Source organism: Cystoisospora suis (assembly GCF_002600585.1).
Source record: "Cystoisospora suis strain Wien I chromosome Unknown contig_1627, whole genome shotgun sequence".
In the NCBI taxonomy this organism is placed as follows: Eukaryota; Apicomplexa; class Conoidasida; order Eucoccidiorida; family Sarcocystidae; genus Cystoisospora; species Cystoisospora suis.
Genome location: NW_027154427.1, coordinates 19,304 through 38,154, shown reverse-complemented (window position 1 = coordinate 38,154; position 18,851 = coordinate 19,304). Strand labels below are relative to the sequence as shown.

The 18,851-nt window shown below is 50.4% G+C and overlaps 1 protein-coding gene across 1 annotated transcript; it reads right to left on the bottom strand.

Moving 5' to 3' along the window:
* Window positions 1–711: 711 nt before the first annotated feature.
* Window positions 712–18,804, bottom strand: CSUI_003585 (protein kinase domain protein). Its single transcript, XM_068063781.1, has 13 exons — window positions 16,484–18,804; window positions 14,710–15,456; window positions 12,680–13,569; window positions 12,061–12,105; window positions 11,047–11,491; window positions 9,876–10,452; window positions 8,533–9,306; window positions 7,587–7,680; window positions 6,898–6,934; window positions 5,836–6,371; window positions 5,067–5,169; window positions 3,987–4,172; window positions 712–3,501 (listed from the first exon to the last, which is right to left on the bottom strand). The coding sequence occupies exons 1-13, from the start codon at window positions 17,780–17,782 to the stop codon at window positions 1,306–1,308; spliced, it is 7,929 nt and encodes a 2,642-aa protein (XP_067924241.1). The 5' UTR covers window positions 17,783–18,804; the 3' UTR covers window positions 712–1,305.
* Between the last annotated feature and the right edge of the window lie 47 nt (window positions 18,805–18,851).

Sequence of the window (18,851 nt, the reverse complement as noted above, 5' to 3'; positions counted from 1 at the left end):
GAGAACACATTTCTGGTGCGAGCCACCTAGATAAGAGATCTGGCAGGCATGATACTCCCCTGAGCAGGGCATGTCTTCCAGAAGAGAAGGCCCATCGCTGGACGGGTCCCTATGTTTCTTTGCCAAACGGAACTGTGCAAGGCTTCAGCCCTTTCATGAGACTCAGCCTCGGCTGTGGGCCTCTTCTTTTATCGTCCTTGTGTCCTTGCTGAGTTGCTCAGTAGCGTGTGGCTCGTCTACGACAAGCCCAACGAGCGTCTGAAAGGGTAGATACGAATCCATGAGCATTCCAAGTGACAGGGGCTTGGGGTTTACGCGAGTTCGCGGACAGACGGTGGTAGGGGGTAGAGCCGTTAGAAGCATAGCTTGACTGTGTGTTTGCTTGATCGTAACCCCCAGTTCACAGGCAGCATTTCTCTTCGTCAGGGCAAGATGGGCAAGAAACAGAACAGCCTCGACATGAGTCCCGGCTTCAGCGGTCAAGTTCAAAGTACCCGACTCTTAAACAGACCCCTGACCCTTTCAGAAGACGCCGTGTCAGGGTAGTCACACTGGCAGCAGCGTTAATCTTATCTTGCTAACTGAAAAAATAGAAAGCGGAAAAAGTGCCAGCCGATGCGGCTCTAGTGTGCTCTACATCTTGTCCGTTCTTCACTACCACCGCTCTCGCCAACAAGAAATGTGCCTGAGATCCTCTTCGATTCTGTGACCGCACACACATACCAGTTTCGTATCACTGGATGGAAGCTCGTCTCAGAAAAGGGGCACCCTCTGGTTTTGTTTTTTAAGAGATGAGACGTAGCGTACTATTCAATCGCCAAATATCCGTCTTAAGAAAAACAGAAAACTTCCAGCCCCCCCCGAGCGACAGTGTTTCTTGAAGCTCCCCAGCACCTCGTGCCGTGCCTGCCCTTTGAGCCAAGCTAGCTACGGCTTACTTCACCCGGTGGACTGCTCGAATGACTTCCCCAGGTTGCTCCCTTTAACTCCTTCCCTACAACCTCTTTCTCGGCTCCGAGATCCCCTGTCATCGAGACATAGAGCCGTGTCAATTCAGAAAAACATGACTACTTGCAGGGCTCCGTATACCTAGGTGGATAAAAGAAGTTACCTCATCCTCCGTACATAGAAGCAGGTCTTTCGTGTAGGCTCCAGCGCACTGGGCTGCGTGTGTCATGCACGGACAAAACCTGAAGCAGCCTTGTGAAAAAACCACTACCTCTTCTATTAGAACAAAGCCAATCATCAAAAAGCTGCTAGCATGTCCTCCTCTGCCTAAGTGCCAGCTCTCCGTCTCGTCGGCTCTTATTCACCATTGTCTTTTCCATATTCCTCTTCTCCGAGTCCTTCATCCTCTCCGTCGATGTCTTGTTCATCCTCTTCTCCTTCATCGCCCTCTCCGTCTGAAACTTCCTCTTCCTCATATTCTCTATCATCTCCACTGTCTTCTTCATCGCCCTCCGCTGCTTCGTCATCAGTACCATCATCTTCTTGCCAGTCTTCGCCTTCATCTTCATCGCTAAGGAACTTTCGCTGTAACAGCAAAGGATCGTTACTGCCGTAAAATGCAACTCCATCCTCTTCTCTACCACCTCTCCTCTGCCTTCCAATCAATTCAGGCACCATTCGTCCGACGTCGCCAAACAATGCCTCACAACAAGCGAGAAGCCCAGATGTATTCCGACCACTGACAACATGCCCGGATGTTGGCCGTCGTCCTAGCAAAGCATCAATACGACTTGTTTGTCGATACTTTGTCTTCTTTTCCACAACGGTAGTACTACTACTACTTGCCAGTTCTCCTCCTCCCCCTTGTCTCTCTGATGTACGACACGAGGGAGAAGAAGAAGACGACTGGCGTCTTCTACCGGTTACTTCTGTCACCTGTCCAAGTCTTTTCTCTTCAGTTCTCTGCTGACGCTCGGGTCCGTCTTCCTCTCTCTCCTCTCCCCTCCGGCCTACGTCCCGTGCCTGGCCTGAAATGACAGGAGTACGTTTGCGTCTCTTTGAATGAACGCCACTGCTGATAGGTGATCTTGATTTTTCAGCGGAATGACGTCGAGTCATATGCCGCGAACGGATCACGGTATTAGGTGAAGACTCTTGGCTCTTCTCTGCATTGTATGGAGACGCTGGGCTGTGATCTTCACCAGGTGGCTCTGACCTCCTCCGTCTCTTTTCTGGAATTGCCCGCGCAGTTTTTTGAGAGTGAAATGCTTCGTCGTCTGTTGAAGGTATTCGTTCTTTCCCTTCCCTTCCCACTGAATGCGAGGTCCCATACGATAACCGTTGCCGAGACACGTAGCTGCCATCTCCCTCGTTCGGTAGTTTCTGTCCCGACAACTTGTCTCTTACGACATCAGACGCCCCATCTGCCTCTGACATTGGACGCGCGTTGTCGTTCTCCCTTGTAGATACGGGGTAGTCCGTCAGAACAGGTACCGACGTTCCCTTACTTATACCCTGCTCGTTTTCTTCCTCTCTCTCCCTAGATGCGGATGTAGACATTCTCTGCCGAGATCGATTCTCAGTGCCAGTTTCTCCAGCTCTTTCAGTTCGAATTCGGAAGTCGGAGCGTGGAGTTGATTCCTCTTCTTCACCGGGCGTGCTGTTCGCTAGAGAGAACGTCTGTCTTGCTAGAGGTGTAACTCGAACTCTTCTCCCTCCCCACACACCGGAGAAACTTCCCGTGCTTCTTCTCTTTCTCGCTGAAGCGACCGGAGATGCATCTGAGTCTGTAGTCACTTCTCTTGTTCTTCTCCTTCCTGATGGAACTTGAACTCTCGGGCTGCGAGGAGAGAAAACTTTCTTCCTTTCTTCATTGCATGCATCATCATCATCATCTTCTCTCCCTCCGATCTCACTGTTACGCTCTCTGCTTCTTCCTCTTCCTTCTCGCTCCAGCCGGTCACCCGTCGACACGGGTGAAGAGCCCGTCGGGAGTGTAGAAGGTTGCTGTGGAGATATACTGACAGAGCGTGAATCATCATCGGTGTGTGGGTCTATAGACGATTGTCGAGTTTTCTTCGGAGTGCTGTTAAGTGCATTCTTCCTGTGTGAGAGAGACGAATGAACAGATTGAGCCTCTTTTGTAGTCATGGTGTCCCTTGGATGAACTTTCTTTTCCTCCGCCTCATCCCTTCCATCATCTTCATCTGACTCCTGCTCATCGAAGCTTCCTCCGTCTGCAAGAAACGAAACGGAGGAAGACTCGTCATCGAAACCACCAATCAAGTTGTTTCCCTCTTCTCCAGAAGCAACAGAGTCAGGAATATCATTGAGACCTTCCACACCCTCTTTAGCTACAGATGAAGAAGGAGACGCTCTTTTTTCCCCGGCAGTAGAAGGTGACTGAAAACCACACAGGCTCCCCTGGCGAGCGGAATCGCGCACACGCGCCGCATACAAACGTTGAAGACCATTAAGAAACGGATGCTGAAGAAGTTCAGAGACTGTAGGTCGTCGATGAGGATCCCGGACAAGGCAGAAAGCAAGAAACGCCTGTTCGCCCAGACACCATAAACAAGAAAGACATGCAACAACGAAGGATCAACCCTTTTTCTGGACTCATGGTGTAGCCGCAACAGCAGTATGCAGTTGAACCGCAAGCATCATCTCAGCACATCTTATTGGCGGCGAGGCTTGGAAAAATGCGTGAGAACATAGCTTGAGAGACAGAAGAGGAAAGACAAAGAATAAATTACAGTCTGACGATCATAGACCTGAAGACTACAAGCCAACTCACCAGCCGTAGGATTCACAGCGTAACCCAGGAGGACGGGATGGGATATGAAAAACAAACATTAGTGAGGCAGCTATCTGATCTTTCTAGGTGCAAAATTTACTTTCTCTTTCGATTGGCCCGAATCCTATACTCTCGCACTTGCTGAAATTGATAATACTAGCTGAGCCAGGGCTATTCATTATAAGCTTCTTTGTTCGTCTGTACGGTAGGCACATGATGAAAGAACCTGAAGAGTGCTCACCTTTGTTTCTTCATCGCCACATGCATCGAAATCGTAAGGAGACGAAGCGGCGAGAGAAGAAAGAGATGAGAGACGAGAGGAAGTTGCACCGCAGCCGTACGGCTCTCGACGATTGAAACGAAGCATTGTCCGTTTATCACTGCATGTCATTCGGTAAAGAAGCATTCCTAACATCCAGCTATGTGCCTGACAGAGTCCATTCACGCAAACAACATACCACTCGTGTGTAAGCTCGCCATCCCAAACTACCGACTCCTCCCCCATCAAAACGGCATCAGATACACTCAAAGATTCTTCAGCTATAGAAGAAGAGGGACATCTCTCATTTGATTACGAAAGCTCTTTCTCCTGGGCCAATCACCTTAGTGTCATCTCTACAGCCTGCCAGGAGAACTCTCAGGCGAGGCGACGCCGAAAGCCAGAAGGAAAGAGATTACGCAGAATGTACCACGAGAATGAAGACCTATTGGTCCGAGCAGTTGTTTCCTAATGTTCTCACGGTTCAACGGAAGGAATATGTAAATACGGTACATAGACACTCTCTCAATGAGAGGACGAGCAAGAGCACACTGTCACCCTACTCCCTGCCTGTCCTCGAGTACGATCTCTGGTATTGGTCGGGTAGCTAGAAGAGACTTCAAGCGTAAGGCATGCATGCGATTTCCACATGATCACCCTGCAAATTCTTCGGGGTAACATCGGAAGATCTTGACAAGAGTAAGCACGGAGATGTTTCATCTCATGCACAGCATGTGCAGGACACAGCAAGTCGTGGTTTTCTTCTGTTTATAAGGATAAGAAACACTAGAGGCCCCGCATGCGAGACAAGGCAGAAACTTTCTTTACTTCAACCAGGTGAAGCGCGTATGCGTATCGCTGCTCTGCCTGAAGACTTGTCGACTAAGCGGATACACTGCTCAACCCACACCTCTTCAGAACAATGCAGTGCAGCTCGCCAGGAGAATCAAGAGTAGACAGAGCAACCGCTTAAGAGACTGATGCATCGAGACAGATCTGTCAAGGCCTGTAATTCTAGTCGGCCGCTAAGAAGGGACCAAGTCTACGGCATACCGTGCTTACTTTAGAAACATCCTCGGCACGTCTCGGGTAGAGAGGGAGAGTACATGGAGAGGTGAACCCTAGCTTTCCGCTTGGACTAGGAAAACACTCAGGGGGTAAGCATCTGAAGAAGAAAAAGAATGTCGAACTGGGAAGACGATTCTTCGAAAACAGCTCAGTCTCAGACGAAATCAAGACTCTTCAGGAGCCTTCTTAGGTCAGAAAGAAACGCACCCTCGGAGCACTTCCAACGCAACACCAAAGGTAGAGGAATGTACCTTCGTGAGCTCCCAGACACGGCCAACGCTTTCCGAGAGACGGGATGCTTCTCTCACACATCTACAGCTAAGACAGGATACTACCTCTCACTAGCCCTCCTAAAGCAGGTAACCAGCTGTCTTTTTCGAGAAGCCTTACGCAGGAGACGCGCACGCGTTGAAAACAGTGTCTGTGTATGTACCAACTGAGCAGTAAGATAAGTTTCCTTCTGAAATGTGCTTGCGCGGGCGGACACGCCCACAAACGGGCAGACATAACAGAGTTACGCCCATATGAGCGAGCAGCTCCCCCTGACTCGAGCAAGAAGATGGTACACCTCGCTTTTTCACTTCAGTCGCTGAGAAGCTGACAGTCTCAGCTCTCAGGCCAAGCAGGCAGCAGGCGCCCTCAGGGAGTATGAGAACTAGTCTGGAATGTGGAATACACTTTATGAGAAAATTAAGCTAACGCTACATAACACTGTCAGTACCTCCCTATTCAAATCATTTCCATGAAACACAAAATGACTCACCTGTCTAGAGATTCGTTCCATCCAAGAACCGACGCAATGGTAGGCTCGCGCATGCAGTCTAGAAGAGAAAGAACAAATCCGTTCTTCTCTGCAAAAGATTGTCTCCTTCGCTCTTCCTTACAAGTCCTTGGAGAATGACCGGCCTCATCTGTGGTGGTGTTAGTAGCTGTGCTTCTATTTTGTTTGTTCACTGTGCCTCCACGTTCATTCTCGTCATTGCCGGTGTTTCCTTTCTGTCCCATGTACTGACTCACACGAGGTATCTCCTTGCAGGCGAGTATAGCTGATTCGTTACGATGCTCACTGACTTCCATGCGGCGTAAGCCTTGCTTGTCTTCAAGAGACACTCCCCTGCATTCGTTATTCAGCTCGGCATTCTCCTTGAGATCTCTATCAGCAACGGCAGGACTTGCGGAAGGGCCACAGGTAACCGAGACGACAGAAGACGGATGTAGCACAGCTGTGGTTGAAGGCGGGAGCCCCACATAGAGCAAGAGACGTCTCTGACGAAGGAAAACTCTTGACGATTTGACAGGCTGATGGCAGTGAAAGGCAGGAGACCAAGCTCACGAACTGGATGAACAAAGAAGCTTAGAAAGCAAGACATCCCGATGGAGGGATCTTCAGATATATATAAGTTCAAGCTAGACAAGACTCTACGATTTCAGTCCAACGTGTAAACAAGAAATTCTCTATGCAAAAAAGGTCAGAGCCGTGAAACAATCGTGTTTGCGCTCTGCCGAGAAAAGCCGAGATGAGAAAGCCACTGAAGGATCATCGCTTTCGCTTGCGCTTTCTTTTTCACTCCTATGCATGTACGGGGGGCAAGAGAGAGAGACCTGAGGGGAGCACATGATGTGCCTTCTCCAAGACAAAGACCTGATACACGTGACCACACCTCTTTTCCGCCGTCAGCGAGAAAAACAACTATCGAGGTTGCATCTCTCTACATGAGCACATCTCTCCTCTCGACAAGCGTGGCAGCCAGCTCCGCATTGCCTACAAGTGAAAGGTAGGACAAGTAGCAGGCGACGAAGAGAAGTTCGTCTTCTGCTGTCTTACCAGGAGAACAGAAGGGTCAGGAGCACTTCTGATCAGGCTGCCGGCGACGACCACACACACAGGGACATAGGGAGAAGGGACAAAATGTGAGAGAACCGTAATTACTCTTACAAACACATATATACGAGAACGGCGGACTCGTTGTTTACGCCTGAGTGAGGAGAGTACGAAACGACCCACCGCAGCCGAAAGCAACTAGCCCTTTCTACGCTCTCAGGACAAAACAGAAAGCCAGCTCATTTTCTCGCAGCGGTGTGAAAATGGACCGAACTCTGATGCACTTCATTCTTCACATATACCCCAGAATGTTCGCCTGTCAATAATGGCTGTCCACCCGTAAAAGCTGCGCGAGTAGTCTTCTTGCATGTAAATGAAGATGACCGCACAGAACGTAACATGCAGGAAATGCACGAGTAGGCTCACAAGGAACACCGCTCGAGAGGTAGGCTGAAGCACTCACCTCAAAGATCCAAGCTAAAGTTTTAGCATTTGTATAGGAGGTAGAAAAGAAGACTGTTTAGCTAAAGGAAACACAACTCCATCTGAAGGCCTCTTTTCAAGGGGGCAGACTGCCGGAAGAACTATCATATACAGAGCAAGGTGTTATCCGGTGTCACATTCTGGAGCGCTGCCAGCAAAAGGTAATACCTCGCAGGGCACTGAGAAGTGTGCGTAGAAATGGTACTCACTGAACGAGAAGAAAAATTATGTGCTTTGCTCGCTGTAAGTCACGCTCGCCCTTGTACACCCCATGCTTCTCCAAGTGCTCAGCAAGAGAGATATCTACGCGCAGGGATCAAGAAGCAAGAGCTCGTAGAGATGAACCCGAAGAAAGGCGGTCGGCCATAGAATCTTGGTGTCAAAGAATCTGAGGCTGAGGTGCGAGTGCATGGTGCGCCCTCGGGACCTCCGTTTTTCCGTACAGTTATACTACAGCTACTCTCTGTGTCTGCAACTCGGACACTCATACACTCCATAGGTGCGTAATCTTTCAGACTGTCGGGTACCCAGGCACGAATTTTACAAGGAGACTAGGATTGTGTAGCGCAGTCTTGGAGCTTCTCTCAAAAGGCGAACACAGGAGCGGTGTGTGACTGACAAGAAACGCACTGCAGCTCTACACTAGAATATAGAGAATCGATACAAACAACTTACACCCCACTGATGAAGAGAGAACAGGAGACACCCTGAGTGGAGTGCGGCGGCTCCAGTTCTGTACTGAACGCCATCACTTGGGGCTGTGGTTCGGTCGCACATTGTAGCAATCTTTTGAAGACGACCAAAAACAAACTCACCCATGACCGCAACTTTCGCAGGCCTGGCGACGCAATCACAGGAGAACTATCGATCTAATGAATAGCTGCATAACTGTTGGACATGAGCGCAGCCTGCCGGACTGGCTTCTCTGCTGGTCACGATATCTATCTATCTATCCCCAGTCCTGCAGCATAAAAAGCCGACACCACGATCACCCCGTTTATATCGTCGATGGGAACAGGCAGACCAGCCCCGCAAAGACAGGCATATACAAGTGTCTCGCCAGCCCTGTGTAGTTTTGAAGCCTTCCCGCCACATGCGATGAGAAGACGTCAGAAACAGCAGTAGCGACTTCACGCCCTTCGCACAGACGCTCACCTTCGATGTGCGGTGCAATCTCTACCAGCCTGTTGCCCACGACATATGCACTACAGGCTCCTATTAGCCCCCTGAGCGGGGGGCGACAAGAAAAGGTAGAAGCCCACCCAGCATTAGGGCCTGCTGAGCCATGACAAACTCGGTTTGCACGTCCACGTGCCTCCTCTTCTCGTGTTCGAGGATTCATACACGCCAAACCCTTTCGAAGTGCTTTCCGGAGCACGGCTCGTTCTTCGACAGATATACTGTCGCTTTCTCTATCAGACTCATATGACCAAAATGTTTTCTTTTCTGTCTGACGTAACATGTTCTTTGCATCTTCATATCCGTTCAAAAAATTCGCGTCCTTTTTATCCTGTTTTCTTGCAGCTGCTGCCGTTTCAGATATATGTTCGTCCTTCTCTACAGAACATGTGCCGTTGAGTCCTAGAGGTGATTCTGAAGAAGACTGCTTAGGTAAGCATTTTGATTCGTCAACACCCACATGTCCTTCGTCTGTCGAGCGGCCGCTAGCAGAAGATGACGTAAGCGCGCCTGCTGAACCGTTGCCTCGAGGGAAGCTGACAGCAGAACCGGCAAAGAATCTGTTGGGTGGTGCACTCTTTCGCGTCGAAGGCATGAATCGAGGGAAGAGAGATCGGATTCCTGGATGAGGACGAAGAGTTGAGACACGCATGACGAGGAGAGTTGCCGAAGCTTCGTGACAAAGCAGCCATAGGGTACTGCGATATGTTGGACCTAGGCATCTCCAGACCTTACAGCCCGCAGGAACTTCTGTAGAGAGAACAAAGGTCCGGCACAGAAGGTCTCTTCTCAGTGAACGCACCAGCGAGCTTGTACTTTAGCTGGACAACATACACACCTACGGAGGGGAAGACGAGAGAAAGGACTCGGCTCTTCCGGTCGTAGAGCGAATGGTGTTTCGAATGGGAGAGAAGGAGCCCTGATACTCTTCACCCAGATAGGCGCCCCTACTATAACATGACTAAATGTGACGCAGGTATGAGCTCCCCTCTACGCGGTAACAAGATCCTTGTTTACCTGGTGAGAAGTGTACATTGAACTCCATGCGAAAACAGTGAAGATGTGGACATGCAAGTACAAAGCTAAAAGACACTTTCTTTTTTATCTCCTACCTAAGTGGGAGCAACCACATGCAACCCCGCTAGAGAGACTCACTTATCCAGCCTCGCAAGTGAACACAAACGGACCCGGTAACTTCTAGACACAGGCCTGCGGCAGCTACGTCTATTTGGCATTACACCGTACAGTTGTTTCACTTTCGAACTCTAGCTTTCGGATGTGTCACCCATACACCATCATCATTAGTCGCGAGCATGTACCTTCAGGTGTCGGTGGGAAGAGTCCTATTTCAGCAGTTGCTTGTAGTCGATCCCTCTGTCTTTGAGCAACGCCTTGCATCTCTTCTTGCCTTCGTTTGAGCTCCGTGATAGCTCGATGATAATAGTGTGCCTCTCCTGCTCTTCGTCCCTTTCGAGTGAAGTTCCCTCCTTTGCTGTCTAAGAGGTCCGGAGACTCTTCTCCCCCAGGTTGTAAACCACGTCGAAATGCATCGATTTTCTTAGTCAAGTCTTCACGATCAGCAAAGAATTCCGCGGCAACAAGTCCTCTTTGTCTCAGTATCCGGCTTTCCCCACCTTTCCCTTGTCTTCTCTTTTCTCCCGAGAGTTCTGTCATAGCGCCCTTGTCTTCATCGAACAGCCTACTATAGGGCCCCGGCGACATAGATAGAGAAGACAAGGAAAAGGGCACAGGAAGAGGAGAAGGAGGAGGAGCCTTCCAAGAAGAGAGATTCAAAATACGTCCATGTGGCATTGAACTTTGAGAAATGAGGAAGAACATTCCTGCTCGGATAGTCCGAAGTTGTCGGGGGACGAGAGACGCGAAATTACGTCGCATCTGGGGGAACACACATACCCGCAATTCCACAAGAACAGATAGATACTAGGCGGAGTCATGCCTCAATTTTCTCAAACTACACGAGAAAAGGCTTCAAAAACTGCCATATTTGACTGACAAGGGAAGTGGTAAAGGTCTACCATTTGCAGTCTAGACTGAAGTATCTAAAAGTTTGCCTCTTAGCTTCAGAACGCCAGATAAACTAGTCACAAACTTCTAAACCTTTCATAACGCTCTGCACCAAGAGTACTTTGAACCGAAAACCTTAGCCATCTTGCTTGCCTCCGGAAGCAAGCATACGGGGACATGTCCGGAATGAAGGTCGATTGTTTCAAGAAATACAACCGGCCAGCGTCCTCCCTTCTGGGCTAACATGCATACAAGTCCCTAAGACCCCTACACATGCACGTAAGTGGGAGAGGGGCTATATTATCCCGGATACTTGGCCCGCGGGCTCGTAGCTGCTGAGAACCGAGGAGACCCGAGGAGAAGGCGCTCAGCCAGAGAGACTCAGTCGCTGACGTTTAGCACAAATAAGAAAGCTTCATAAGGTGTCATTGCTTCGATCTCAGTCCGGTCTCATTCTTAACTTACAGTGAAGCAGAGCTTGTTGTAGATAGCGAACTGTCTTTGCAGATGCTTCTGCCGCTTCATAACTTGTCTCCTATGTTCTTCAAAGCGAACGTAATTTTCATCTAACATCCTCCCTAGCGCCGTAATGTTATTCTGACTCCACAAATATAGTTTCTTCCACACTGCAGAAGATGAATATGCCTCATTGCTTGCATGACCTCGATCTCCTACATAACTGTCTTTACTTCCGTATGTTGTTTCGTCTCCTTGCACGGGGGGAAGGTCACCTTGTCGATCAACGCATGATTCTCCCGCTGCCCTAGGAAGCTCTGACCTTCTTTTACTTTCTACGTTTTTCATCTGAGGGACCTCACGACAGCTCTTCTCTACCGACAAATCAGCAGGCGAACGCGAAGAAGAATCATCCAGTGTAGGAGGTTCAGGGGTACCACTTGGGCCGAGTGCTCTGTGGGCAGTCCGTAGCAAAGGAGCACAATGAGAAGGGATATGATCATGAGGAAGTAGAGCCGTTGCGCCGTATGGTTAAGACTCATTGGCATGCGTCTGCAATCTGACTGTATCGCAAAAGCATACCTCTGACGATTAGTACAAGATGTACTGCGAAACACCATAGCGTGTTGAAAAGATTTGATGTGTAAGAGAGGGAACATCAACCTTGTAAAAAGTATCCACCTTTGCAACCTCAGAACGCCATCGAAATCCACGACGCTCCCTTTCAGACTAAAAGGTCTCTCCGTCTTTCTCGGTCCATTGACGCCAGGCGGAAGGTCAAGAGGAGCATCTTGTCTTCGCCGGCCAGAGTCATAGTGTGCATGGTCCGCCTTAGAGATGCGACAAAGGGGAGAGACGTCCGAGCGCTTCATGGAGGTCAATAAATCAAAACACTAACTCACACTCGAAGACCACAAGAGAATCAGAAAACCTGCCGTGACTACCCTAATGCCAGATCCATTCACTACCCTGCTCTCAATACCGCCTGTGCGAAGCAGACGACACGCCTTGTTGTGATCGTACCTCAAGTAGTCCTCCACAGTCATGCCCAACGGTCGCTGGCACCAGCTGAATCGTCGCAAGACAAGATAGAAGACCAATGACAAACAAGCTCCTTAGTGGGGAAGAAAACTCACTCAAATCGGCGAAACGACGGCGTAGAACTGGAATGCGGTGTACGCCTGCTGTAAAACTGTTCTGCGTTCGCTTACCCGGCCTCTGGGTTGTTCTTCACGAGGGGCAGATCTACCGTACGGCGTCTGACAGTTGATGCAGCTTTCGATTGTCGTGCTGGCCGTGTACTCCCAACCGATGGGTGATAGACGCATGGGCGTCCAGCAAGAACAAAGCTCGGGAGAGATAGCTGCATCACTTCAGGAGCATTTCTATCGGAGGGCTTTCGAGTGTCTCATTAGTTCTCTTCTCTTTTTGGTCTCCAAGGCGGTAACATGCATGCATTGAGGATGTGCAGTAACAAAGAATCTACGAGAAAAGAAGACAGGCAGAACTCTGGCGCTGGACCCTGCTCCTATCACACAAATACAAGGAAGCTGCCTCCTTTCTTAGTACAAACACTCTACCACACTGGCTTTCTCCTACTCTTACAGCATTTTGTAGGTATAAGAAGCGGACACCCACTTACATAATGAACTCGTCGAGTGGCATATCCGGGGGCCGGTAGGGCAGTACGGTACGCCAGAAAGAGGACACAACTCCCTCTTCTTTCGTCGTCACGTTGAAGGGAGAAGGAGGATGAATTGACGAGGATGGTGATGAAGACAGTGGACAGGTAGAGGGAGGAGAGGACATGATAGAGTGTCCCTTTTCCGACCACGAAGGGTGATCAGCCTCATGTGCATCACCTGTGTTCTGCGACCAGTCTTGGCAGGCTAGGGCCCGGCGTCGCGAACTTCGAGGTTTGCCGTCGCTGTCATCCACTTCACTTCCAGTCTTTACTATTGAAGCGTCTCTGTCATCAGCGAGTTCTGTGTCTATAGTACTGTGGCTCCTCTCATCTGTTTCTGACACCAAGGAGTGGTGGTAGAGAGTTGTAGAGACTGCCCATTGAACGATGACCTGCTCTAGAACACATAAAAAAGAAAGAAGTTTCTCTTCGCTTGTCGTGTCTTCCTCCTGACGTACAACAGGAACCTTTCCGGCCTCTTTCCACTCGGAGATCTTGCCCCTCTCCTGTTCTTCTTTTTCCACTTGGTCCGAGCTACTTCTGTCTAAGGCCTGCATCTCACTGCGGAGTTCCACAGGAGACCCACGAGATCGGGCCGAAGGCTCACTAGAATCTTTCGAGACAGCTGAAGAAAGTACACTGCGGTCCTTCCCTCTGAAAGAAGTCATATCACTTGGCTCATCCTTTGGGGAGCTCGCTGGCTCAGCGGAAGGCTCTCCGACCTTCTCCCCAAGATCTTCCTTGGTAGTGCTTTTAGTCTCTTCTGGCTTCTGTCCTAGCCGATGCGACCGAAGGGCGGATACAAACCGAAGACAGAGAGGCTCCTCACCTCTCTGTACCTCTTCGCGCTGAGAAGATACACAACGGAGTAGAGCGCAAAGTCACGGGACCAGGGGAGACGAACCACGAGAAGGGCAATGAGTCAGATACAGAAAGCTTACGAGTATTCCACAATATCCGGTCTTCTCGCAAACTGTGAATCCACACCTGAAAAAAGACCCAAACTAAAGGATGTCAGCCGCCGTCCAGCACCCCTGCAATCTCAACTCCGCTCTGCAGTGCCCCTTTAGATAACGAGGGAACCCACCGACAGGATGCGTGCGCTGCAGTCTCCTCTATCCAGTACATCCTTCTTCACGTACTCCGCAGGAGAGCGCGTGGCCTCTCAGCAGGGTCTCAGTCACCATACACATGAAAGACAGAAAACAACGGACAACGAGTAAGTACAGACGCAGTGTGGGCCCCCTACACGCGCCAAACAACCGCGCTCTCTGAAGCCTATCTCCATCCGAAGATAGTATAAACTTGCAGCTAGACTAAAAGAAAATCCTAAACTCTAGCACGCTTTCCGTTCATAATAAAAATACAGTCTGGGGCAGAGCACAGTCGAGAAGAATAGAGAGGACGCGGGCAGCTTCGTTTCTCGAAGAATTTCCACTAGTAACTGTCGCGATCTCTTCACCTTGGGCGAAACCCGACTGATGACCCGGGACTAGTGTCACATCTACAGCTGAACTGTTAGTTAGTTGATCTACAACGGACTATCATCACGTCTCCGTGTCTTCGGTTTCCCGTGAAAGACTGTCCGCGAATGACGTCGACAAGCTTCTGAGAAGGTGCTCAAAATTAGGCGACCGCGTAGTGTACATTCAAAGAAGAAGTTTGATATCCAGTAAACTGACACTTCATCCCTGCAGTAGAGGCCTTCTCAACTCACGAGTGTCTTCGTGAGCAAAGGAGGGCGCAGAGGTGTCCGTCGTTTCAGACAAAAAGTTTCCGTCGTCTTTATCCCTTGCGCTAGGGCAAGCTTGTCTTCCTCGTAACCGGCCTCACTATAAAGCAGTGGAGAGTCAGTTCGGTCCGAAGACGTCAACTACCTGGTTTTTTCGACCCCGTACCGAGTTCATAGCAAAAACACACACTTCCCCAGAAAAGGGAATCTAACGTAGTGCCATATATTGTAGTGTTGCCGTGGAGTAAGCGCTTACAGTTTTGAACGCTCCTTTCGGTATCGCGACACGTCGAGGCCCTCTTGCTGCTGAGCTTTCTCCGGACGAGATAGCAGAAATCCCCTGCCTTTCTCGTTTTGTGAAAGAGGGCACATCGAAAGCTCTGTGTTCATCAACTACTCCGTCCTTCTCTTCCTTCAACCGACTTCGTCCTTCTACGTCTGATGAACAGCCAGGCTCTTTCCTTTCCCCAATTGGACGACTAGCAGACCTACTGTCGCCATCGCTTCTGACCGTGAATAGGCCTGCGTCCTTCACTTCGACCGGTCCTAGCTGTCCGGACGTTCCCTTCAGAGCCGACAGCTGAGGCGCGGAAGTCAAGCCTGTAGCAGAAACAACTCGGTGAGAAGGTTCGAGGCGCCTCGACTCAGGAGAGAAGGAAAGAGAAGACAGATGGGTTGGCACGATTCTCTCTACTCTCCCTCTCGTAAATCTCCCGGTCGTTCCTTCCCCTGCTCCTACTGATGCTTCTCCCTTCAATCTATGAGATGTTATGCCAGTCGTGATAGCTGAAGATGACGAAAAAGAAGATGAGGAAGGCCAGAAAGTAGGCTGACGAGAAGAGAGACTCGAAGAACCCGGCAGATCTACGTGGCGATGACTACCTTGGGGTTCCACCCATTGCTGTAACCAGCGACTTTTTTGTTTGTCTGCAAAGAGAAGCTCCTGTTGCTCCTCCGCCAGTCGGAGTAGAGCCGCCTCTTCCTCCGCAGAAAGCTGAAAGGCCTGTGAAATAACAGATATAAAGAATAAGGGATTGCTATCCGTCAAAAGCGCACGTAAGCTCAAATCATTCTCCTGCTTGAGAAAAGAGAGATTTCCAGTCTCTTCAGCCGATCACAAGGATGAGAGCACTGCGGGCCCTTGCCTCTCCTCGGGATGATGAAAGTCCCGATTGTGGGAGAGAAATCTTGACACAGAGAGAGGGAGGAGAAACAGTTCATCAGCTGTACCTATCGAAGCTGTTCTTTCTGGTTCGACTCGACACATACACACGAGTTACGACTATGACGGACCCCGTAAAGAGCCTGGAGCATGAGACAACTAATGGTCTTGCTACAGAGCTCATATTTTGTAGAAAGATAGATATTGATCAGCAGGGAAAGAATCTATGACTTGGAGCCACTACAGCGAGAACAATAGACAAGCCCTTGGAATAACTTAGATGACCCGATCTGACCGGCGCCATGCGACCCAGCTGGCGCTACTACTTCTCATTCCGGGAGATCGGACAGGTAAAAAAGATAGCTTCTTTTGTATGCGAAGAACCATAACGGTTTAGCGCTGAACGAGAAGCCGTTCTCCTCGCGGTACAAGTTATGTTTGTCCTGTGTAGAAAACAGAATGGCGCCCCCTGCGTAAACATCGCTCCTAGTGATAATACGGTGTTGACTGTGCAAGGAACGTGTCTCACTTCTCTCCGCCCAATAGAATCGGTGCACCCAGAATTGTCCGAAGGGCGAGTGGCAGACTATGAGCTCGTAGAGTTCATCACCTTCTTCTGCTCTTACGAAGTAAAACGACTGTCCCTGATATAGATTCCCCTGTGAGCGGAACTGCTCAGACCTATCTGTAACGATTACACTGTCAAAAAACTCAACAGATAGTAGAAGCCTGTGATCCAGCATAGCCGCCAAGAGAAGAAGGCGCTGACTACGTCGGAACACACGCGACAGCACACGAGACGTCTTTGCACACTTGAGAATTCACTGAAGAAGACTGCTTGAGCTGTGCCTCATTCTTCCTTTCTGACCTGATTGGTTTTATCAAAAGTCCTTAAGCTAGCAAAGCCGACACGTCTACGATGGACAGCATTGGTCTTGCCATCTCCAGTAACCCCTCCCAGGACTGTTCCTCCCCCTTGTCCTCCTCCTGTGCGGCGAATGAGTAAATCTCTAGCTCCACCCACTCTCAAACTTCCCCTGTCTCTACCAGCATTTCCCGATGTCTCCTCTTCTTCAACACTTCCACCTGGCGCGCGAACAGCAGTCAAGTCGCGCCCTCCTATCCCACGGACCAACTCTCCAACGCCTCCTGTCTCCTCTTCCTCCACCTCTGTGGTCCCCGCATGGTCAAAAGGGACATCTAGGCCTGCAACACGGTTCAAAGGCGGGACATTCCGGAGAGCTCCAAAGTGGCCTATCGGCCTACCCTGTAATATCTGCTCTGTACCCGCCCTTTCATCGAAGGAACTAGTCACCCGAAGACCAAGAAGGCCGGGAGCACCATTACCTACGCCTCGCCGGAGCGCGGATTCTGCTGTAGGGAGAAGGAGAAGTTGAGAAGGAACTCCGAGCTCTCCATGAGGCTGTGGATGAAGAACAGGGGAGGAGTGACCTCCCCCTTGTCCTGGGTTACTAAGGACAGAGAAGAGGAGACCTGACTCAACATCTTGAGTGGTCACCGGTAAGCATCGCTGAGAAGAGTGTAAGTGACGTTCGGATGGAGACAGACCTGTGACAACAGAAGTCCCCAAGGGACTTGGAGAGACACTGAGAGAGCAAGAAGAGGGGGAAACACTCGCGGTAGAAGAAGCAGCAGCATTGAGAGGAGAAGATGCGCTAAGTGGAGATGAAGATGGACTGGAAGAAGGCGAATGATGAAGTGAAGCGGGAGAAGAATATCTATTAGGGGCCATTGACGCAGACGGAGGTTGAGAGGATAAAGGACAGGAAAGTTCCAGTCTGTCGCCGCGACCTGAGTCATCTTGTTTTTTTTCCGTCTGAGGAATCAGAGAGCTCGAACCTTTCGGCCGTGAAGAATTATTTCCAGCCTCCATGCTGTCGATCTGGAGATCTCCTCTACGACCCACAACACCAAGATTGACATGGCGCTCGCTTTGGAGCGGCTTATTCGAGTCACCAGGCTCTCCTTCTTCACTGTGTTTGTCCGGTTTCTTTGGTACTGCAGACGGGGCAAGGAAACTTCCACCCCGGTCAGGGCCCCTCAGTAGGTGGCCTCTCCTCTTGCTCGAATCTACCTGTTCCCTTTGCTCCCTCTGCTCAGCAGGCGCGCTACCGGTCTTACGACGCTCTCCCCCCGGCCGCTCCATCTGTCCGCAGTGTCAGATCGTCTCCACTGTCCAGACTGAAACGAACCGCGTGGTGGGCCTTGTGTTGAGGTAGAAGAAACTTGGGAACAAAGGTCTCCATTCGTCAGCTAGTTGATCGAATGAGAAAGTCAAGAGAACGTGGGGAGGCTGGAAGAACCGGCTTGTGGTTACTTACAGGAGAAACTTGTCAACCGAGAACAGCAACAGACAGGGAAATGGAGACGCCGAGCCCATCCCGTCCGGGCTCGGTACTCGGACACAGATGGACACTGCGGACGCAGAGGCGCTTGCCTCTCACCACTCTGTCAACTTGATCACATTCGTTCAAGGTTCACCGCGGTGGCAGTGTGCAGAGGAGAGGGAGAAAGAACTGGAAGAAATTCGGGCTCGTACCCAACCGAACTGGAGAGCGAGGAGATGAGGGAGGAGAGAGAGTCAGGTGGAGACAAGCAGAGAGGAAGTACACTAGGAAGCGGACTGCACATGTGATACACCTGCAGGTCGTCCCGACAGAGCGGAAAGCGGTATTGTTGAGCCCGCCAAAGTGAAAAGGAACGCGACGAGAAAGTCCCGAAAACAGAGGAACTCCAACACGAGAAGTAAGGAACGCCACTGTAGCGACGCACAAAAGAACTTCGCTGCGAGAAGAGTTGTTCTTGCGCGACTGCGAACTATAGAGTAGTGCACGTGCAGTGTTTGGCGCTATCCGGCTGTACTTGGTGCTCCGCAGTTGCTTGGTTGACGTCGGCGGCTGAATGGATGGTGGAATTGTCGGTAGGGAAAGATACGATCTGGGCGAAAACGTGGGAGCCCCCTCACATAGAAGAAAGAACGCAGACTGTCCTCGAAATATCTGGGTAAGTATGCATACGTGTGCCAAGAAGCCCCAGAGCGGGAGCCGAGCGACAAGACATGCTGACTATTTGAAGCGGCTGGGGTCAAACAGGTTCTTAGAGGTGACATCCGTCTCCGATGTTCTTTGTTTTATTTCACTGCGGAGGCGCCTAGTAACAAGCTCGGCTGGCCTCCTTCAGGTTCTTGAAGCGGTTGCTGGGCCCGGGACCACCCG

Bases quoted from the DNA above. Each gene is read 5' to 3' on its own strand.
- CSUI_003585 (XM_068063781.1), bottom strand. From the start codon at position 17,782: ATGGAGCGGCCGGGGGGAGAGCGTCGTAAGACCGGTAGCGCGCCTGCT. The intron at 12,106-12,679 runs GTAAGTGGGTGT...GCGACGATTCAG, and splicing joins CCACTCGACGAGTTCATTAT to CTGGTGCCAGCGACCGTTGG. The intron at 10,453-11,046 runs GTAAGTTAAGAA...GTGTTCCCCCAG, and splicing joins ACAACAAGCTCTGCTTCACT to ATGCGACGTAATTTCGCGTC.